At 39.2% G+C, this 24,013-nt stretch overlaps 2 protein-coding genes across 2 annotated transcripts; both read left to right on the top strand.

Annotated features, from left to right (window-relative positions):
• The first annotated feature begins 9,426 nt into the window (after positions 1-9,426).
• On the top strand, positions 9,427-23,299 carry LOC102879119 (protocadherin gamma-A1). Its single transcript, XM_025040757.1, is given in 3 exon segments — positions 9,427-11,249; positions 11,251-12,001; positions 23,091-23,299. Coding segments are annotated over 3 exon segments (2,433 nt in total). The 5' UTR covers positions 9,427-9,597; the 3' UTR covers positions 23,121-23,299.
• On the top strand, positions 19,690-23,299 carry LOC102879369 (protocadherin gamma-A2). Its single transcript, XM_015598212.2, has 2 exons — positions 19,690-22,581; positions 23,091-23,299. The coding sequence occupies exons 1-2, from the start codon at positions 20,161-20,163 to the stop codon at positions 23,118-23,120; spliced, it is 2,451 nt and encodes an 816-aa protein (XP_015453698.1). The 5' UTR covers positions 19,690-20,160; the 3' UTR covers positions 23,121-23,299.
• Positions 23,300-24,013: the final 714 nt, after the last annotated feature.

Below are 24,013 nucleotides of genomic sequence, written 5' to 3'. Positions count from 1 at the left end.
CAGAACTTTTACCTGCTCATCGTGGGGCCGTATAGCTCTTAGGCTTCCGGGTGATGGTCGGATATAGGGCATCCGTGCTTAAAGCGTCTTTGCTTCTGGAAAAATTACGGACACACTCCAGAGTATATAGAATTTATAATTAGCCATGCAGTGAGTTTTAAATACCCAAATCAGTAGAGTGAGGGGGATATGCTTCCCAGTATATAATTCTATGTTTTGTTGGTTATGAAAATCTTTGGGAGTGGAACCATGCTTCGGTGTTTTTGTTGTGAAGGACTCCAAGGGAACAAGGGTGACTCCTCTTTTTAATACGTTTGACATAGATATAAATGTAAACAGAGAAGTACGTCTTCTAGAGGCACACGTTCGTTTAGGACAGAGTTGTCTGGTAGACAAATCATCTTATTGAGGTAGAATATAATTGAAGTATTACTCTCTGCCATTCACTTGCCAGTAATTTTTAAATTGGGGATTTTTTTCATTCCACCTCTACTATTTTGATAACTGTTTTCTACTTGATTCTTTTATATGTAGTCAGATATCAATACGAATCTATAGTATTTTTAAGCCTAACAGTTTCCACTGATTCCTACTCATTTCCATTTATTTTTTCAATGGAATCAGTTTGATAGAGCCCCAAGGTCGTTAAAATTTTAATTTCTATACTCTAAAATTTTAACAACTGTATCTACATTTAAGAGAACTCTCTTAAGATGTGATTAACATTTCCAAAATTCATATTATTTCTTTATGTATTCATTGTCTCCATGCCAGATTGGAAGCTCATGGTAATCAGGAGTCTACTTCCTTATTCATCATGTCCCAGTGCCTAGCACCAAAACATGGGAGATATACAAAAACAATTGTTAATTGAATGAACCAATTGATCCATCTAGAGGGAACATAAATATAGTCTATAACAATTTGTGAAATAAAATACATTTTATGTCACTATAAAATGAGATAGAGCCACTTCGTATACATTTTCTCTAGTCAAGGACAATGCCAATTGTTATGAGCAGAGAGGATTGCTAATAGTGTTGTGGATGTGTCCTCTTTGGTTTAGGTAGATTATGTATTATGGAAGGAAATTCAAATGATCTAGTAGTTTTTTTATGTTAAAATTATGAAGTTGAAATTATGCTATTTCAGATAATTGTACATTACTTCTCTTTGTTCTATAATGTGTTGATAAAAGTTAGCTGATTATAATTTCCAGGATGATCCATTTCCTCTTTTCAAAAATGAAACTTTTTATTGTTCTTGTCCTTTAATTATACCTGATTTTACTTATTTTATAGATAAAAGTGTTTAACATGCTAGCCTCCACATAATGCTTTAACTATATAAAATGTAAGGCTATGCTTATACATGAAAATAATCCAAATATTGCTTTGCATTTTAATTGCCTATGAGTTTATAATGCTTAAATATCCTTGTCACAGAAGGTAACCTGAGAAATTCTATGAAATTCTGATTTGCCAAAATTATGATGTATTTTAGTTAGTAAACCTTTAAATGGAAGATGGTCAGAGATAATTAAAAGGATTAACTGAAGTTTCCTCTAAAGTATCTACTTCCTTCAATCCTGAAACATATTTTCTGCTTTTGAGTTTAACACATTTTCTAAATGCTGGGGGTGGGGAGTTGAGGGTAAAATACATTGATCCTAAAGCTAAGGCCTCTACCACATCACCATTACCTTAATGTTTGTTGATAAATCTAGTTGGTTTTTTTTTTCAAATTCATTATACATACAGAAACACTCTGAATTGATTCCTTGGAATATCTGTGATACTAGTGAACCAAAGATTTAGGAAGAGCAATAAATTCTCCAGTGTGGTAACAGGTCCTCCAAAGGCTTCCTACCTATGGTAAAGTAGTATCACAATCAGGCTAATGCTGTATGTTTGAAAATTCCCTTTAATAAGCTTTCAAGTTCTTTATACTGTGGAGGTTAAAAAATTATGGGTGATGGGAAAAGTCCTGCTTATATTTTGGAGATAGAAAATTATATAAGGGTGAGGAAATAGCAAACACCCCAAGAAGTACTCTTATATACTCCTATATCAGTGTATAAACAGTAAAAAGCAGGTTAAAATATAGTCTTTCATATCAAGTATGATGCTTTCTATAGAAAAGAAAGACCAACCTAATTTACACTGGTTTAAAAATAAGACAAATCTATTATCTCAAAAACAAAGTAGTCTAGAGCAGCTCTATCCAGTAGAACTATAATGTGAACCTCAAATGAAAGCTACACATGGTATATTAAATTAGTAGTCACATTAAAAAGGCAAAAAGAAAAAAGTGAAATTAACTTCAATACCAATGTATTTAACCTAATCATCAAAAGTGGCAATTCGACATAGTCAATGTAAAAATTATTAATGATATATTTTACATTCTTATTTTGTACTAAGTCTTCAAAATTTGGTGTGTGTTTGACACTTAAAGCACATCACAATTTAGACTAGCCACATTTCAGGTGCTCAGTGGACACATGTAGTTGTTGGTTATTGTATTGGACAGTGCAATTCTAGAAGTATGGCTGTCTCTAGGTATGATTGAATCATGGCCTGGCACAAATTGTTTTTCTCTTCCTAATTTTGGAGATTGAGCATTTATTTATACTTTTTCTATTATTTTTTCATCTTTGCTTTCATCTCTTTGTAAACTTCCGAAGTCTGTAGTCGCAAAAACCCTACCAGCAGGGGAACTTCTGTCCTTGCCCATGGTAAGTAAGTTCAGAGGGTGGTTCCCCCCAACCAAAGTCTGTCTTTTGATCTGATTGCACTAGCTTAGGTCATATGCTTATTCCTGGCTCAATAATAGTTACCACTTTTATGTTCAAAAGGGTGGGGAAAAGGTGGTATTTGGTAATGTCTGGAGACATTTTTGGTTGTTACAATTGTGGGAGTTGGGTCTTTTGGCATCTAGTGGCTAGAGGCCAGGGATGTTGTTAAATATCCTAAAATACACAGAACACCTATCCCCCCACGACAAAGAGTTATCTGGCTTAAAGTAGTATCAAAGTTGAGAAGCCCTGCCCTAAGCTTATTATTTTTAGCCTGTATTTCCAACTAAACACTGACAAGTGGAGTAAGATTACCATTATTAATTCAGATCTCTCAGTACCTGCCACAACTATGAACAGGTTCAGCTTTGTCATAGGTATGCAAAGGGTGAGCCCCTAAACTTAAAAGGAAATGTTAGAAGAAAGGAAAGGGCATGGGGAACTGTCATAGTCCATCTGGGCTGCGGTAACAAAATACCGTAAACCAAATGGCTTGTCAGCAACAGAAATTTATTTCTCAGTTCTGGAGTCTGAGAAGTCCAAGATAACGGCTCAGGCAAATTTGGTGTCTGGTGAGGGCAGACTTCCATATTCATAGACTACAGTCTTTGCTGTAACCTCACATGGTAGAAGTAGTGTGGGAGCTCTCTGCAGCGTCTTTTACAAGGGCATTAATGCTATTCACGAGGACTCTACCCTTATGACTTAATCACTTTCCAAAAGCTTTACCTCCAAACACCATCACATTGGGGATTACGTTTCAACGTATGAATTTTGGGGGGACACAAATATTCAATCTATAAAGGCAACCAATAGTTTTCATGAAAGAGGTAAGTATTTGGGGGATTATAATAGTATATATGTAATTCCAAAAATATACAAATGGCCAATAAGCATAAGAAAAGATGCTCCTCAATATCACTAATCATGGGAAATGCAAATGAAAACAACAATGAAATACTACCTCATACCCATTAGGATGGCTACTCGCAAAAAAAACAAACAAAAAACCAAAAAACAAAATAACAAATGTTGACAAGGATGTGGAACAATTGAAACCCTTGTGCCCTGTTGTTGGGAATGTAAAATGGTTATAGCCACTATGGAAAACAGTGTAGTGGTTCCTCAAAAAAATTAAAAATAGAATTGCCGCATGATCTAGCAATTCTACTTTTGGATGTATACCCAAAAGAATTGAAAACAGAGTCTCGAAAGATATTTGTATACCCATGTTCAGAGCAGCATTATTCACAATAGCTAAAAGTTATAAGCAACCCAAATGTCTATCAACAGATGAATTGATAAGCAAAATGTGGTATATATATATATACAGTAGAATATTAGTTAGCCTTAAAGAGGAAGAAAATGTTGACATATGCTCCAACATGGATGAACCTTGAGGATATTATGCTTTGTAAAATAAGCCAGTCACAAAAAGACAAATATTGTCTGATTCCACTTATATGAGGTATTTTGAGTAATTAGAGTCATAGAGACAAAAAGTAGCAGGGTGTTTGCCAGAGGCTGGAGAGATGGGAAAATGAGGCATTATCATTTAATGGGTATAGGTATCAGTTTTACAAGATGGATAGAGTTCTGGAAAATGATGGTAGTGGCAGTTGCATAACATGAATGTATTTAATACCACTGAGCTGTATACTTAAAGATGGTTATGATGGTAAATTTTGTGTCATGTTTATTTTGCCACAATAAAAATGTTATATATGTATTTAAAAAGTATAGGTAGATATCAAATATAAATTCTTTAAATCGGTAATTTTATAATGCATTTACTGGTAATTTAAAATTTTCAACAGTATTTTCTACTTTTTTAGAGTGAAAACTTGTTTTATATTGTAAAACTTACAGTGAGAATTTCTTATAATGTAAATTTTTTTTCACAGTGGGTAATTCTTTGAGTAAAAAGTTTTCTAAGAAAAAAGAGGCTTCAGCATATCTTCTTAAAAACGCAATTTCAAGAGGGAAAATTCTCTAAGAACTTTTATTTTAAGTCTCTGAAATTTAATAAAATAAAACTTTTGTTTTAAATTTTTGAAAAGACTATTTTATTAATATTTTGTCAAAAAGAAGGAACGACTTCCAGCCTTTGTCTAAACCAGCTGGTGTTCTAAAATAGGTCCCAGAAATAAAGCAAATGCAGTCTCCTTGAGAGGACTTTCGGAAATAACAGGCGGTATATACCATGCTGGATCTCTAGGTGCCGCTGTCGGCCAATCCGTGGGTGGAGTGACGCAAAGCAATCCACTGGCGACTGACGCCACGATACCCAGTGTTTTGAGAAACATTTGGAGCAGATTCTGCACGCCATCTCTCCTGCAATCTGCTACAAATATCTGGGTCAGGAACGTAAGGATGCTGAATGACCTACAGTGAGGCGCTGCCTTTTCTTTCCAGGACACCTTTGTAATCCAGGAGCAACCGTATGGTAGCGAGGTGCATTCGGATCTGAGAAGCAGCATTGAGAAGAGAGGAAGAAATCCGCCATAGAGAAGGAGCGGGATGGGGAGGGGGGCGGGAGGGCGCAGGAAGTGCTGTTTCCCTTCCTGCTATCTTCGTTCACCCTAGTGAATTACGAAGCAGTTGCGTTAGGAGATTCCGGAAGAGCCGGCCAAAGGTTTTAAAGTGGAGAATCTCGCCAAAGATCTGCATCTCAGTGACCAGAACCATGGGTGAGTTCTGAGAAAACTCTCTTTACCGCCAGCGAAGAGAGCAGGGACGAACTCTAAAATGACAGAATAGATCTTTCGGATATGCCAAAGAAAGTCCCTAGGCCCCTTGAATCTCAAACCTTCACTGGAAATCCTATAAATGCTTTTCATATAAATGTATTCATCTTGGATTTAAATAACATGGCTTTTAAGGCAGACGTTTTGTTTTGAAATTTCTAGAAAACAACTTAATGAGAACAAAATTTACTCCTAAACCACAGTAGATTTGGACACTGCAAGTAATTCTCTATGAATTTACTAGATCAGTTTCAGTAACCATCTTTCCTACCCCCAAAAGTAAAAGGGAGCATTAAGGCAGTAAGTACTCTGGTTGCTATTGGAAGAATCTGGACCAGAAGATCAGATCTGCCACCACTTAGTAGTGGGGAGGGACAGAACAGCTAAGGGCAAAATTTAGGTCTTGGATGCCAATGCCACTCCTGAGCCACAAGAAGCACCTGCAGGATACTCTGCCCACCATCCTCTCTGAATCTTCAAGTGATCCTCCACTGACCTAGATGACAGCCTTAGGGTAGTGTTCTCCTATACTTTCCACACAATCTCACAGGGCATGCAGAATGGTGTTCAATAATGACAGCACCATCTTTGATTTTAAAGAGTAACAGTCATATCATGGAGTAGAAGAGAAGACTGGAGGCAGTTTAAGGGCCCATTTCAGAAACCTGGCTGAAATGGAGGTTGAGAACTATAATGCAATACAGGTGACTTTCGACTGGGTGTCTAGTCCTATTAGGGGGCAAGAACTGTGGTTGCCTGACCAAAACAAAAGGACTCAGAGACTTACTTAAATGGAGAAGTGAAAGGTATTGTAGAGAGTCATAAACATGGCCAAACAATTCACCTCTAAGAATTACTCTGTAGTTTTTTTATAAGCTATTGACAGATGGAATTCTAAACTGGGAAGTACAGTTTCACCATCAGAGTCATGGACAAGGACAAGCTGTCCCTCTTCTCCTTGAATATAACCCACATCAATGAAAATGCTATGGTTTTCCAACAGGCCTCTTATATGATCCAGGAGACCTGGAACACCCACCCAGAGCCTCCATCACACACTTTAGTGCTTCTGACGTTGACTTGGGGCCTTACCTGCCTCCTATTTCTTCTTGACGCTGACCTAGCACTGCAGATCTTGTTATCCGACACGTGGGTGAATGCAGAGCACAGTGGTGTTCACTGCAGCCTACCTTTCTGACTCTGTGGGTTCATGACCAGGGTTTGACTGGGTTCAGTGTCATCCTGAGTCTGTCTGTACTGGTGGACCACCACCACAAAAACACACAGAGAACTATGTGCCAGGAGCTGCAGCTACAAGTCATAGCCCTCTTCAATGGGCACCACACACTGTGTGGCCTGGCTACCTCGTCACTAACTTGAACGCAATGCCTGGTTATCCTATAACATGCTTCAGATCACAAATTGCAACTCTTCAACCTGGGTGTTCACAAGAGTGGGATGCACACTGTGGTGCCACAGGCCACAGAAACACTGCTCTCCATGGCTTTCAGGTCACCTGTGCTCAGTGGCGACAGTTGTCATACTGCACCTGGTCTTTGCTTACAGTTCACAGGAGTTGCTGCAGGATCACAGTGACCACCTGGCACCTGCTGCCAGGCAGGCAGAGCTATAGTTTTGCCTAATAGTGGCCTTGGCCATGATCTTGGTGCACTTCCTCCTTGTGGTAATCTGGCTATTGCCCTGTGCCTGCAATGCCCCTCCAGCCCTGCTTTCAGTCTGGTCTCTGGTCCAAGCCTGGATTTGAAGTTATTCCCACTTCAGCGAGAGAAATTTACCCTATTCCTGCAATCAATGTGTGGCTTTAGATATTGCAAAATCTTAATTTCTTCAAGTTAACTCAGGAAACATCTTTCAACTGGATATTCTCTGTAGTGCCAGCAATGAAGCCTTAAATATTACATTGGATTCAAATGTATACATGTGAGTTTTAACACTTTTATTTTGTAACTATCCTATTATAAATCAGTTCTTGTTTTTCTTATTGGTGGGGGAGGGGATTTCTACAAGTTGTACATGCTAGTTTTAATATACATTTTGATTTGTCTCATTAACCTGGACAGTTCCTTTGGAGAAGGTTTTGTGCCTATGAATGTGGATTCTGAAAAGTTGTGTTTCCTGCTAGAGTCTTTTCCTTGCAATACTGAAGGAGGTTCAGTGCATTTTCAAGTTTCTGCCCTTAACCTCCATACACTTGCCTTTAAGAAGCTGAGAAACTGTAGATTTTGTTACACAAGAACAGAAGTTCTCCTCCTAAGAACTATTCTTGTGGCTTTTGAGTGTTTCCTTTCTTTCCTCATTGTCCAGATCCTATTCAGTTAGTTTCCATGGGTTTGCTGCCAATATCTCGCCCATTTTGTTTCTGAAAAATGTCAAACTCTGGAATGCTGATAACATTCTTCCCTAACTTTGGGATAGAGACAAATGAATCACTCTAAGCCTGAGATATTTTAGTTGGCAACCTTTCACTAATTTTGCAATAAATAGAAGAAGGAAGGCAATCTAGTCTAAAAATCCTGCTATTTAAGAAAACCAACTTGGAGAAATTGAGTGTGCTTGTAGGACAATACATATTATCCTAATAGCCTTCTAAAAATAAAGATGCAGAGAGAGGGGAAAAAAATGGAATAGATAATAGAGGCTCTGTTCATCTCTCTGGCAACCAAATCAAAGTTGTGCCAGAGACAAGAAACAAACAGCAAGGAAAATCGCCTGGGATCTAGATGAGCAAGCCATACAACTAGGGAGAAATCTAAGAAATCACCCTGCAATAGCAGAAGGTGACAAATCAGACACTGAGCTTGTCCTTCATGGTTCTACAAGATATCCCAGTAAGACATCTGAAATGAGCCACAGTGAAAGTCTATGATTACTATGAGACAGATGAGTTTGCAGTTGCCGAATACAATGCTCCGAATACAATGCAGCAAAGATCACGGAAATAATGCCTGAAGACCAAGACAATAAAAACTGCTCTGCTGGAGTCCCTGTTCCACAGACTCAGGTCTCCGTGGAAGAAGAGTTTTTGTATCTCTGAAGCCTTAATGAATATATTTTTTTAGTCGAAAAATAAAAATAAAGATGTAGCCTTTTTCTTTCCAATTTTGAAGAATAATATAACTACCTCTTGTGTCTCTTAAATTTGAAGTCTATATTAGACATTTATTTGACATTTTCTGCTGAAATTCCAAGAAATCAACATTATTTTATTCAAAATATATTACCTTTGTGTAAACTAAAAGTCTTTTAAAAAACCCAGATTAAAGGTCTTTTAAAATTCACATAATACATAGACACTTCAGAAAAAGAGGAAAAAGGATAGAGTAAAATATATCCTTCAAAATTTCAAGTTTCTGATAAATATTCAAAGCATAATAGAGAAGAAATAGGACATTCCAATTTTTAAAAGTCTAGCTTGTATTCTAAAAATTTATTTTTCCCTTTGATATTTTTCATCCTCCAGTAACAGGTAAGTTGCTCTTTTATGTGAATTATCAAATGGTCAAGATATACTACAGAGTGGGGGGATGGGTTTTTTTTCCTTTGCGGTAGTCCCTGAATAGCATACAGGTAAAGCAGATCGCTTGGAAATCCTGGGATTCTACTGTATTGCAATTTAATAACATTTATATGTGATTAAATGAACACTGTAGTTTCTCCTTTTCATACATATATTGTACCATGCTTAACTATTTCCTTGACGATAAACTAACATTTAAGAATAGAGCAGATTAATGAGAAGTTATCTAAGAGTGCAGTAACTGGTTAGGACTCTAGGCGCCGCTGTTCACCAGTCTGGGAGACACAGGCGGATGGAAAGCGTACAGCTCCACCCCACCCCCGCCCTTCCCCCCAAAAGCTTCTTAGAACCTCTATCACCGCCAGATTGAAAACAGTCTCCCTGAGGCTGCCGAGATCCTGCTCCTGGACCACTTTCTGCTCTGAATTCTCCTGAATATTCAGTTAAGACTCAGAAGAGCAGAGAAACAATACCCTTAGTACTGGACTGGGAGAAAACTGTGAGGCGAGAAAGCAATGGCGATTTGGGTGAAGCTGCCCGGCTGCAGCGGGCTGGTCCTGCTGTTCCTTTTCCTGGGGCTGTTGTTGGAAGTGCGAGCTGGGAAGATCCGCTACTCGGTGCCAGAAGAGACAGACGAAGGTTTCTTTGTGGGCAACATTGCCAAAGACCTAGGGCTACAACCCCAGGAGCTGGCGGAGCGGGGAGTACGTATCATTTCTAGAGGTAGGTCACACCTTTTTGCTCTGAATCCGAGAAGCGGCAGCTTGGTCACCTCAGGCAGGATAGACCGGGAGGAGCTCTGCGCTCACAGCGAGCGGTGTCTGGTGAGTTTTAACATCTTGGTAGAGGATGAAATGAAGCTTTTCCCCGCTGAAGTGGAAATAATTGATATTAATGACAACACTCCCCAATTCCAGTTAGAGGAAGTGGAATTTAAAGTAAATGAAATTACCACTCCAGGTACCAGGATCCCTCTGCCTTTTGGGCAAGACCTTGATGTGGGTATGAATTCGCTCCAGAGCTACCAGCTCAGCTTCAACCCTCATTTCTCCCTGGATGTGCAACAAGGAGCTGATGGGTCCCAACACCCAGAGATGGTGCTGCAGAGTCCCCTGGATAGGGAAGAAGAATCTGTCCACCACCTTCTTCTCACTGCCTTTGATGGGGGCAACCCAGTCCATTCAGGAACCCTCCGCATTCGTGTTCAGGTGGTGGATGTAAATGACAACCCTCCATCATTTACTCAGGCTCAGTACCACATGAGTGTCCCAGAGAATGTGCCACTTGGCACTCAGTTGCTCATAGTAAAAGCCACTGACCCAGATGAAGGAGCCAATGGGGAAGTTACATACTCCTTTCATAATATAGACCACAAAGTAGCCCAAATATTTCAGCTGGATTCTTACACAGGAGAAATATCAAATAAAAAACCCCTGGATTTTGAAGAATACAAAATTTATCCAATAGAAATTCAAGCTCAGGATGGTGCAGGCCTCATGGCCAGAACTAAGGTGCTGATTAAAGTTCTTGACATAAATGATAATGCTCCAGAGGTGACTATCACCTCTGTTACCACTGCAGTCCCAGAAAATTTTCCTCCTGCGACCATAATTGCTCTTATCAGCGTGCATGACCAGGACTCTGAAGAAAATGGTCACATTACATGTTCCATTCCTGGAAATCTACCCTTTAAATTAGAAAAGTTAGTCGATAATTATTACCGTTTAGTGACAGAAAGAACACTGGACAGAGAACTTACCTCCAAGTACAACATCACAGTAATAGCAACAGATCAGGGAATTCCTTCTCTATCTACTGAAGTGCACATTTCACTGCAAGTGACAGATGTCAACGACAACCCCCCTGCCTTCCCCAAGGACTCCTACTCTGTGTACATTTCTGAAAACAACCCCAGAGGAGCCTCCATTTTCTCTGTGACCGCCCACGATGCCGATAGCCATGAGAATGCACAAGTCACTTACTCCCTGGCCGAAGACAACCTTCAGGGGGCACCTCTGTCCTCCTATGTCTCCATCAACTCAGACACCGGCGTCCTGTACGCGCTGAGAGCTTTAGACTACGAGCAATTCCAGGAACTGCAACTGAGAGTGACTGCGCGTGACAGCGGGGACCCACCGCTTAGTAGCAATGTGTCACTGAGAATATTCCAACGTCCCTGAAATCCTGTACCCCTCGCTCCCCAATGATGGTTCCACTGGTGTAGAGCTGGCACCCCGCTCTGCGGAACCTGGCTATCTGGTGACCAAGGTAGTGGCAGTGGACAGAGACTCGGGCCAGAACGCCTGGCTGTCCTACCGCCTGCTTAAGGCCAGCGAGCCAGGGCTCTTCACCGTGGGGCTGCACACGGGAGAGGTGCGCACGGCGCGAGCCCTGCTGGACAGAGACGCCCTCAAGCAGAGCCTGGTGGTGGCCGTCCAGGACCACGGCCAGCCCCCTCTCTCGGCCACTGTCACTCTCACCGTGGCCGTTGCTGACAGCATCCCAGACGTCCTGGCCGACCTGGGCAGCCTAGAGATTCCGCATGACTCTGACGCCTCAGGCCTCACCCTGTACCTCGTGGTGGCAGTGGCCGCGGTCTCCTGCGTCTTCCTCGCCTTTGTCATCGTGCTGCTGGCGCTCAGACTCAGGCGCTGGCACACCTCACGTCTGCTCCAGGCTTCAGGGAGTGGTTTAGCGAGTATTCCCGCCTCACACTTTGTGGGCGTGGATGGGATGCGAGCGTTCCTGCAGACCTATTCGCACGAGGTGTCCCTCACGGCGGACTCGCGGAGGAGTCACCTGATCTTCCCACAGCCCAACTACGCAGACACGCTCATCAGCCAAGAGAGCTGTGAGAAAAGCGAGCCTCTTCTGATAACTCAGGATTTACTTGAAGACAAAAAGGAGATATTTTCTAAGGTAAACTTTTTGTAGTAAATCTACCTAGACAAAAATAATCTCTGAGTTTACTTACTTCTTTTCACTCTTTACTACTACCAGTTCTTCTATTTCCCATATATCTTTGTAGATTTCTATTTACAGATCCTGAGAAATAATTATAAAGTGTTTATATCCAGTATGTTGATAATTGTTTTTCATTGAAAATTAGACCGTAATTAATTATAAAGTAGGACGGTATGTGAGATGAAGAGTATGTGTGAGATGCCATCTCCGTTGTGGAAAGAGCACTCCCTCAAGGAGATCTGGCTTCCAACCTTCTCTTGCTTGCCTCTGGCCAAATAATTTTATTTTTTTGGGTTTTCATTATCTTATCTGGCAAGGATAGAGTTTAAATATAAAAGGACCACCAATATTTATGTGACTAATACTATTATCAGGTTTCCTTAAGTTATAAACACCTCCTAATTTATCCCTAAATTTAATGTAGATGTCAACTGGAAAGTGTCAGGGTGCTGTTTTATTTTGGGACATTTAAAGAGGTAAAGAAGGTCTAAAATAGTATCTTTAGTTGTGTTAGTATAAAATTATGGAAATCTATATGAACTGCAAACTTAATTTATTATTGAATACCTTAGTTTTTTGTTTAATCTTTTATTTTGAGATATTTTGTGCATGCTGAAGAATACTTCAAATGTTTAAGTTGCTTATGAAATGGAGTCATAAAATGAATGATAGAAAATTTACTATGCAATTTGAGAATTAGTTCTGAAGCCTCCTGATTTGTATATTATTTCTGTAATGGAAATGACTAACAAAAATCAAGTATATATCCCATTTTAATGTATATGCTAACTCTTCACACACACACAAAAATGCATTATAGGGGAATAAGTCCATGCTTTGATTTACTTATTCTGCTCCAATAAGTTACAGAGATATATAAAATATAAAAAGAGGAAAGCGAGGTGGTTCCATAGAGTAGGTCCTGGATTCAAGCCCCAGCTGAGCCACGGCCCATACCCCGGCACCCCAGACCACCTGAGTGTGCCAGGCCCCATGGGAAGAGACACCCCGCCTTCAGAGATCCAGTTCTTAAAGGGAGATGGCAATACTAAGGGGTGAAAGTGAGTAGGGGAGATTAAAAAAATAAAAATAAAATAAAATGATTTGTAAAAATAAAAGATACATCTTAAAAGATAAAAAGAGGAAAACAAAAGCATAATAAGGCACAAATAATGGACCAAAAATGAAACAGAAAGTAAAAATGAAACAGAAAGTAAAAATGAAACAGAAAGTGGTGGCCAAGCTAAAGCTGTGGGAGTTCTTAAGAGAGTTCTAGTCCTAGTTTTGATTTAGATGCCACCACTGAAGGTCAAGAGAATGTTCCAGAAATGTAGTAGGGACTAATGGGGACAAGAGTGCTTCAGGCTAAACAAGGGACCTGAGCTAGGCTTTCTGTGTGAATCCAAAATAAGCAATTAGGCCCCTCAGCTAGTTAAAAAGGAGAAATCACATAAAAATGCTACCTACCAATTCCTATATGGTCTTAACTGTTGAAAGCTGAAGATAGACCAAGGGAGAGTGGTGGACATAGGTGCTGGTTTCAGAAAATGAACACTGAGTCTCTCAAACATGAGCTGTTATAGTCAAAACACTGAACCCAGGAGGGAAGAAGAGAAGGAGAAGAAGTGGGATGGGGGAGGGAAGACTCTTCCACTTAAAAGAAATGTACAAACCAAGATGATGAAACATGTTGTCTTATGGAAATTTATTGTTGCTAATGAGAAATTTCTGCAACAAATTGTCATTATTTTTTAGGTAATCTTTGTTTTCTCTCTGATGGCTTTAAATTTTTTTCTCTCATTCCCGCTGTATGTCTAAGTGTGGATTTTTATTTTTATTTTTATTTTCTATTTGGTTCCAAAAGTATACTCTCAATAACATAGCTTATTATAATCTAAATTTTTCTCTGTTCTTAAAATTTTGCATCTGAGTATATATAAATGAGCTAAGTTTAGCTGTTAAAACAAAGAGATTACCAAGTTGGATGATTTTTAAAATCTGTCTGTATTCTGCTGACAAGATACATGCTTAAAACAAAGATATGCAGTATTTATCTTTATTTTCAATATTTCAGTGTAATTCACACACATTCACAAAGTAAAGCAGTCATATCAATATTAATATACCAATAAAGTGGTGTGTAAGGCAACAACATTAATGGTGATTTTTTAAAAATGAACTAATGATAATTATAAAAAGAACAGATAGTCAAAAGGATATAAAAATTATGAGTTCCCATCACCAAACAACACAGCTTTGGAAATAATATGAGGATAACCCAATTCTGTAAGAAACAATAGATCCCACAGGTAGAAAATTACTAAATATGCAAACGATTTGAACAACAGAATCTTTAAGAGTGATCTAAAAGATCTGCATAGAATCCTATCCTATACATACACAACAAATATAGTTATTCTTTACATGAGCATATGGAAAATTACAACAACTTACTACATAGTCATTACAAAAAAAAAGGCACAGCAAATTTCAAAGTACCAATAATATACATGCCTTATAACCTATACTTAAATCACAAAGCTAGGGGTTGGGGGAAATAGAGAGAAGTTGATAAAAAGGTACGAACTTTCTATTATAAGAAATAAGGTGTGAGAATTTAAGACAAAAACCTGGAAAAGGAGAAAGAGAAGGAAAAACAGAGAGACTGGGGAAAATAAAACAACTTGATATGAAGCAAGAAATGTGAGTGGGAAATAACATACAGAGTTAAACTAGATATTGTCAAAGACGAAGTAACAGAGATAAATTTTTAGAGAACTGCAATGAGGATGTGAAAAGTTATTTAATGAGACTCAAAAGCATTAAAACAATGTTAATGAAAAGATTTTTTTAAAACAAACTGGAGGCTCTACTAGAAAACATGATGAGTTGGTATCAATTGTTCTCAATAAATATTTCATCAGTGTTCTCAGAGGACTGGATAAAAGAAAAAAGGAAAAAGATCCAATGGGGAAGAAGCCTTCAGCAGGCCATAACTGAGAGTGGAAGTGGGCAATCTCACTTAAGAATTCAATATCTTGAATAAGATATTATCAAATCCTGTCCACTAAATATTTTTAAAATAATGTTTATGGTTTATGACCATGTAGGATTTACTTCAGGGATGCAAAGATATTTCAATAATATCCTTCAATTTAATAGTATTAATCTCCATATTGAGATGAAAGATAAAAAGCCATATGTTCATTTCAATGGAGGTATAATAAAGTTCTTGAGAACATTCAACACTTGATTGAAATATTTGAGCATACTAAGAATTGAAGGAAATTTCCTGAACCTGATAAGGAGTATCTATCAACAACTTATAGAACTACCCAAAATAATTTACAGAGTCAATGCAATCCCTACCAAAATGCCAAAGGCTTTTTTTTTTTTTTGCAGAAATAGAAAAAATTCATCCTAAAGTTCACATGGAACCTCAAGAGATCTCAAATAGCCAAAACAATCTTGAAAAAGAACAAAGTTGGAGGTTTCACACTTTCTGATTTCAAAACTTACTTCAAAGGTCCAATAATCGAAAAGCATGATGCTGGCATAAAGACAGGCTTATAGACCTGTGGTATAGAATAGAGAACCCAGAAATAAACTGTCACATATGTGGTCAAATGATTTTCAATAAGGATGCCAAGACTGTTCGAGGTGGGGGGGAGAGGGATTTATCTTTCAACACATGGTTTTGAGAAAACAAGATATCCCCATGCAAAAAAAAAAAAAAAAATGAAGTTGAACCCTTACCTTAAACTATATATAAAAATTAACTCAGAATAGATCAAAGATCTAAACAAAAGAGCTAAAACTGTAAAACTCCTAGAAGGAAACATTGGGGGAAAGCTTCATGACATTGGATTTGGCAATGATTTCTTGGATGTGACACTACAAGTACAGGTAACAAAATAGATAAATTGGACTTTATCAAAATTTAAAACTTTTGTGCATCAAAAGACAATATCAACAGGGTGAAAAGGCAGCTCATGAAATGGGAGAAAATATTTGCAAATCATATGTTTGATAAGAATTGATATTCAGAATGGTGACACTACAAGTACAGGTAACAAAATAGATAAATGGACTTTATCAAAATTTAAAACTTTTGTGCAGCAAAAGACAATATCAACAGGGTGAAAAGGGAGCTCACAAAATGGGAGAAAATATTTGCAAATCATATGTTTGAAAAGAATTGATATCCAGAATATATAAAAAATGCCTACAACTTAACAAAAACAAAACAAACAACTGAATTTTAAAATGAGCAAAGGGCTTTAATAGACTTTTCTCTAAAGAAGATAGACAAATGCCAAATAAGCACATAAAAAGATGCTCAACATCACTAATCATTAGGGAAATGCAAATCAAAACCATAAAGAGATACCACTTCATACCCATTAGGGATGGCTACTTTTTAAAACAAAACAAAACAGAAAATAAGTGTTGGTGATGATGTGGAGATGTTGGAACCTTTGTGCATGGCTGATGTGAATGTAAAATGATTGCTGTGGAAAAACAGTATAGTGATTCTTTTAAAACAAATTAAACAATTATTGTATGAGCCAGTAATTCCACTTCTGGATATATACCCAAAAGAAATGAAAGTAGGAATATGAACATGTATTTGTACACCCCTGTTCATAGCAGCATTATTAACAATATCAAAAAAGCAGAAGCCACCCTGGTGTCCATGGCAGTGGATAAACAAAATGTGGTGTATACACATAATGGAATATTTTTATGCCCTAAAAAAGGAAGGGATCTTTGACACATGCTATGATATGAATGAACCTTGAAGACGTTATGCTAAGTGAAACAAGCCATCCACAAAAAGACAAATAACTGTACGATTCCTCTTATATGAAGTTCTTAGAGTAGTCAAATTTACAGAAACAGAAAGTAGAATGGTGGTTGCCAGGGTTAGAGAGGAGGGAGGAATGAGAGTTAGTGTTCAGTGAGTACAGAGTTTCAGTTGGGGAAGATAGAAAAGTTCTAGAGGTGGATGGTGGTGATGATTGCCTAACAATGTGAATACACGTAATGCTACAGAACTGTATACTTAAAAATGTTTAAAATGGTCAATTTCATGTTACATATATTTTACCATAATTAAACAAAAAGAAGTCCAGTACTAGCTGTTAAGATCATGGTAAAAAAAAAGAAAAAAAGCATACGTGGACAAGCTATGTGTAAAGGGAGAAGACATGAGACTCCATAGAGAGAAAATCGCCCAAATGTCCCAGCACACCCGCTGAGCGCAGTCCCTAGATGATGCTGAATGAGTAACGACCAGCAAAACCAGCAGAACTGAGATAGATGATCCCAGACAGATTAAAAATTGTTGAACAAATGAAACCATGTCATTTTAAGACACTAAACTTGGAATGGTTTATTATACTCAATGATAACTGAAGTGATATGAGTACAATTTGACCCAGCAATTCCATTTTCAGGTTAATATCCTAGACTTAGAGAGATGTGTACATGAGAAGAAATGTCTAGATAGGTTCACTGCCTCATTGTCTGCAATAGTAAAGAAAGAAGAAAGGGAGAGAAAGAGACAGGGAAGCAAAAGAAAAGAAATAACCTAATATCCCTCTATATTAGGAAAATGAATTTTTACATTTTTCTTATAATGGAATATTATACAACAGTTAAAATAAACATTATCAACATAAATAATTCGCAAAAGTGGAATGTTGAAGATGGAGTGCATTGCAGAATAAATATAGCGTGCTATTATTTGAATATGAAATAGATAAAAGTGTTCATGGATGCATATATGTGCAGTAAAAAAATGCATGGGAATAATAAGTGCTCTATTCTGGTTGGTGATTATTGCTATAAAGGCAGTAATAGGACTGTTTTAAAGGAAGAGTACCAGGGGAATTCACCTTTTTCTATAGGTTGTTTTTAAAAATTGACCCCTAACAACCATAGTAATGATTGCTCAGGCTTTGTCTATGGTGAATTGTCTATGGTGAAAGCTTATTTAGAAACATACTTACATAGTATTAAAGCATCTTTCTATAAAATATTAATTACAAAGAGAAAACTAATTTTACTGGAGATACTAATAGAGAAACCTAGAAGTAACCCCCTTAACCAAGTGATCAATGTTAACATCAGCAGTAATGGGACAAAGATATATTGTGCCTCCTGATAAGATGCACTTAGAAGGCTACAACATTTCTGTAGCATTCCTTTACATAACCTGAATCTAATCATGGGGGGAAATCATCAGACAAATCTTAATGAGGGGTATTCTACAAAATAACTGACCACTACTTTTCAAAAGAAGTGTCAAGTCATAAAAATTTTTAAAAGGCTGGTAAACTGTCTCAGATTAACTGTTTAACTAAAGAGAAATCTTTAAAATATTGTGTGATCCTGAACTGGATCGTAGACCAGATTTTCCCCCTTTTGCTATAAAAAGGCATTATTGTGACAACTGGCAAAATTTGACAAACATTTGTAGATAAGATAATAGGACTATATCAATTCCAATTTACCGACTTTTATTGTATTTTGGTAATGAGGGAATGTTATTGATTTTAAGAAATAGACGCTGAAGTATTTAGAAGTAAAGGATCATCATGTCTGCAACTTACTCTGAAAGAGTTCATGGAAATTGAAAGAGGGAGAGAGACAGAGACAGAGACAGAGCATGAAATCAAAGTGTTAACATTTGGGATAATATGGATGATGAGTGTGTGGGAATCTTTTGTACTATTTTTGCAAGCTTTCTTTAAGTCTGAAATTATTAAAAATAAAATGTTTAAAAACTGGTCTCAATTAAATATGACGAAATGTTAAGATGTGATCAATGTTAAGTGGCATGTATACAGGCTTTTGTTACATTATTTTCTATACTTGTCTGTATGCTTGAAATACTTCAAAATTTATTTTTGAAATAACAAATGTGTTATTCATAAGTACATTAAAATGAAACAGGAGTAAAAAGACATACAATGTATTGTTTTATATGCTCAAAAAACACTAAATATCAGGAAAAGGACTTGGCAAGCTCTAACAACTTTGACTTATTCTCCATGTGGTAAAACTCCTTCCTTGTTTTCTTAGTATTCCATGCTGCCTCTCACTTCTCAGCATTTGTTCTGAGGTTCTAGAACACTACTCCAGCCTCTTTCTTGATCCAGTCCTACCTTTTAGAATTCATGTTTCAGAAAAGTCTTTCCTGATCCCCAAAACTAGGCTGGATACCCTTCCTGTATATTCTCCCATTGCCCAGTGCTTCCCACCATCATAGCGGTTATCATACTCTATTATAATAATCTGTTTACTTTCCTATGTCCTCCCCTATCCTGCATACTTCCTGAGAGAAGGGACAGTGTTAATCAGGTTCACCATTCTATCTCCAGCATCAATCAGGCAAAGTGTCAGGCACATGATAGTCACCCAATTAAGTGTCTGATGATTCAATAATTTAAATATAGGTCTTGAAGTTAAATATTAAGCCATCCAGCACAGAAACCCAAAATATATAACTTTAAGAGATAATGAGGCTAACGTTTTAAAATAGAGCTTATTGTCTGAGAATATAAACTAAGAGATTGAAGATGTTTGGAGAAAGGACCACAGCAACCTTGATTAATAGAATGCCTTGAACTTCCAATAATACTTTCCTAGCAAATACTATCAAGGTCACATTCATTTACACCATTCTTATGAATTCTGAGAGAAAGACTCCTAACTTGGAAGATCTACTTTTAAGATATTTTAGAACTGTAAGAGTCCTCAAAGCAACTTGAAAGTCACAAGGCTAACATAAACAAGAAATAACTTGGTTTGCCTGATAGGATGCAGATATTACTTAAGCCTCTGAGCGTCGCTGTTGACCACCTAAGAAGTAAAAACCTGCAAGACATCCAATCCAACACTACGACTCCCACAACACAAAGGGCTGGGCATTCGGCCCGCAGGGTTCCGGGCAGCAAAGAGATTCAGTCAAGTTGTCCACTAGTTCTCTCCACTAGTGGAGACCTGGGTCCAGTGATTGCTGGTCACCACAGACTCTGAGGAATAAAGATTGGAATCCCTCACCGTGTGCTGGAAGTTGCCTGGGAGAAAAGCCTGCAGCAGAAGAAATGGCGGTTCTGCAAAAGTTGCCACAACGCAGACGCCTGGTCCTGCTATGTCTTGTTTTGGCAGCCCTGTGGGAGGCGGGAGTTGGGCAGATGCGCTACTCTGTGCCAGAAGAGATCGACAAAGGCTCTTTCGTGGGCAACATCGCCAAGGACCTGGGGCTGGAGCCCCGGGAGCTGGCGGAGCGCGGAGTCCGCATCGTCTCCAGAGGTAGGACGCAGCTCTTTGCTCTGAATCCGCGAGGCGGCAGTTTGGTCACCGCGGGCAGGATAGACCGGGAGGAGCTCTGCTCTCAGAGCACGCAGTGTCTGGTGAATTTTAACATACTTCTGGAAGATAAATTGAATATTTATTCAGTAGAGGTGGAAATAACAGATATTAATGATAATGCGCCTCGCTTTGGAGTAGAGGAACTGGAGCTAAAAATCAGTGAAACGACTACGCCAGGATTCCGGATTCCTCTAAAGAGTGCGCATGATGCGGACGTAGGAGAGAACACCCTTCAGAAGTATGAACTTAACTCAAATGACCACTTCTCCCTGGACGTGCGAAGTGCAGCGGATGGGAACAAGTACCCGGAGCTCGTGCTGGAGCGGGCGTTGGACCGCGAGGAGGAGGCGGTACACCACCTGGTCCTCATGGCTTTGGACGCGGGCGACCCAGTCCGATCTGGCACCTCCCGCATCCGCGTGATGGTCCTGGATGTAAACGACAATGCGCCTGTTTTTACACAGCCTGAGTACCGTGTAAGTGTTCCGGAGAATGTGCCCGTAGGCACCCGGATACTCGTGGTGACCGCAACTGACGCAGATGAGGGATACAATGCACAAGTGGCATATTTTCAAGAGAAAACCCCTGGAGAATCCTCAGAGGTATTTGAGCTTAAGTCAACATCGGGAGAAATAACAATCACAAAAAGTCTGGATTATGAGGATGCCAAATTCCATGAAATTGATATCGAAGCTCAGGATGGTCCCGGCCTTCTGACTAGAACGAAGGTTATTGTCACGGTTCTGGATGTGAATGACAACGCCCCAGAATTTTACATGACCTCTGCTACTAGCTCAATTTCTGAAGACTCTCCTCCAGGAACCATAATTGCACTTTTCAATGTACATGACAGAGACTCTGGGAAGAATGCATTTCTCACATGTTCACTCCCAGAGAACCTTCCTTTCAAGTTAGAAAGGTCAGTGGACAATTACCACCGACTGGTTACAACCAGAGCCCTTGACAGGGAACAATTTTCCTCTTACAACATCACTGTGACTGCAAAAGATGGAGGGAACCCATCTCTGTCCACAGATGCTCATGTTTTGCTGCAGGTGGCAGACATCAACGACAACCCACCCATGTTTCCCCATACGTCCTACTCAGCCTACATTCCTGAAAACAACCCCAGAGGCGCCTCCATCATTTCTGTGACTGCCCATGACCCCGACAGCGACGACAATGCCCATGTAACTTATTCCTTGACTGAGTACACCCTTCAGGGGACGCCCCTGTCCTCCTACATCTCCATCAACTCGGATACGGGTGTCCTCTACGCGTTAAGCTCCTTTGACTATGAGCGGTTCCGCGACCTGCAGCTCTGGGTGACAGCGCGGGACAGCGGGACCCCACAACTCAGTAGCAACGTGTCTCTGCGACTGTTCGTGCTGGACCAAAATGACAACATACCGGAGATCCTGTACCCCGCTCTCCCCACCGACGGTTCCACCGGCGTGGAACTGGCGCCCCGCTCTGCAGAACCCGGATATCTGGTCACTAAGGTTGTGGCAGTGGACAAAGACTCGGGCCAGAACGCCTGGCTGTCCTACCGCCTGCTCAAGGCCAGCGAGCCAGGGCTCTTCACGGTGGGGCTGCACACGGGCGAGGTGCGCACGGCGCGGGCCCTGCTGGACAGAGACGCCCTCAAGCAGAGTCTGGTGGTGGCCGTCCAGGACCACGGCCAGCCCCCTCTCTCGGCCACCGTCACGCTCACTGTGGCCATTGCTGACAGCATCCCAGACGTCCTGGCCGACCTGGGAAGCCTAGAAATCCCGCATGACTCTGACGCCTCAGGCCTCACCCTGTACCTTGTGGTGGCGGTGGCTGCTGTTTCTTGCATCTTTCTCGCCTTTGTCACTGTGCTATTGGCGCTCAGAGTGAGGCGCTGGTACACGTCACGCCTGCTCCAGGTTTCGAGAGGCCGATTGGCCAGCGTGCCCGCCTCGCAGTTTGTGGGCGTGGACGGGGTGCGGGCGTTCCTGCAGACCTATTCCCATGAGGTCTCCCTCACTGCGGACTCAAGGAAGAGTCACCTGATCTTCCCGCAGCCCAACTATGCGGACACACTCATCAGTCAGGAGAGCTGTGAGAAAAGTGATTTTCTATCAGTGCCTCAGACTTTACTTGAAGTTGAAGAGGAAACATTTCCTCAGGTAAACTCTTCACAATATACTTGTGAGCTATTACTAAAATAAATAAAATCACCTGTTTACTTAGCTTCCTCCACTGTTTAACATATCGCTTATATTTTGCCTGTTTCCTTGGGAATATATTCAATTTTTAGGACATAAGCTCTGGTGGATGATTTCTTGATATGTCTAAGTGTTCACACACTGTAAGGAGGAAGAGGGGCTAGAATAATTTGTCATGAGTGTAAATCGGGAGTTAGTGGGTGAAGATGATATTGAGGTTATCAAAAGAGCACTGCATTAGGAACTGGGGCATCTGGTTTCTTGTATTTTTTGTCCCATCCCTGGGCAAATCATCTCATATGCTTGGTCAACAATTCTTTCTCTTTTAAAAATATGAAGGTTGGTTGTATGTTTACTCAAGTGCTTTAAAATTTAAGGCTTTTATGTTTCATATTTGAATTTATTTATGAATAATGAAAACACTTAAGTGATTAGTTCCTTCTCACTCAGTCTTAATATTTTTCCTTCAGGTTGGCGGTGAGGTTCTTCATCTTACTTGATTTGCATGACCTTCCCCATTTAAAAGATGGAAATTTAAAAATACATATGCTTCACCATGTTTCAGGAAGTTATGTCATGGTATCTCTGCTTAGTTAAAAACCTCATTTGCCTCTAAAGTAGCTGTGTGTTCCTTGAAGAAGTTATTTGCTCTATAATAAATGAGTAATGTAATAGTAAACATGTTTCTGTTTGATATTTACTCAAGTGCTTTAAAATGTTTTTAAAATGATGTTTTTATTTTTCTTATGTTTTGAAATTAAATTGCCTTTTTCTCTTTAAGAATAATGTATGCCCTCAAGGGATTCAGAGACTATAACAAATAATTGCCCACAAATATCCTCCTTATACATCTCTCTTTTCAAAATTTCTTATAGCAACTATTTAAAACACTTCCAATCCCTCACACAACCTCAGTCCCCCTCACAACCACAACTTGCCTTCTCATTTCTTTTCCCATACTGGCTTTTAGTATGTTAGTTATATATTTAATAACAGAGAACAAAGAATACACTAATACTCTATGTAATTGGGATTGTTTTTATTTGGAAGTTGTCACTTACTGAATCTTGTATGTAATGGTATCGTCATCTTCAAGCTGCTGTGAATCCTTACCATATTTAAGGGCATCTGAGGGAAAATTAACCTGAGACAATATATTCCACTGTGTTTATTACTATTGCATAATTCTCTATGAGATTAAATGGGAACTCACCGTGGAGTAATACAGCATCACACTTTTACTTGTAAGTAATTAATAAATTATGAACTGAGGAAAACAAAAGACAGTTCCTTTTTTGTGTATAGTAACCACAAGTCCTATTTTTGTGCTTGGAGAGAAAAATAAATACAAAAAAAAAAAAGAGTTTCTGCAACATAAAACAATAGCTTATCT

Source organism: Pteropus alecto, unplaced genomic scaffold (assembly GCF_000325575.1).
Source record: "Pteropus alecto unplaced genomic scaffold, ASM32557v1 scaffold78, whole genome shotgun sequence".
Classification (NCBI taxonomy): Eukaryota; Metazoa; Chordata; class Mammalia; order Chiroptera; family Pteropodidae; genus Pteropus; species Pteropus alecto.
Note: the sequence above shows the minus strand (reverse complement) of the source record. Positions and strands in the feature narration are given on the sequence as shown.

Excerpts from the sequence above, each read along its gene's own strand:
- LOC102879369 (XM_015598212.2), top strand. The coding sequence starts at position 20,161 with ATGGCGGTTCTGCAAAAGTTGCCACAACGCAGACGCCTGGTCCTGCTA. Across the intron at positions 22,582-23,090 it reads AAGAGGAAACATTTCCTCAG|GTTGGCGGTGAGGTTCTTCA; the intron begins GTAAACTCTTCA and ends TTTTTCCTTCAG.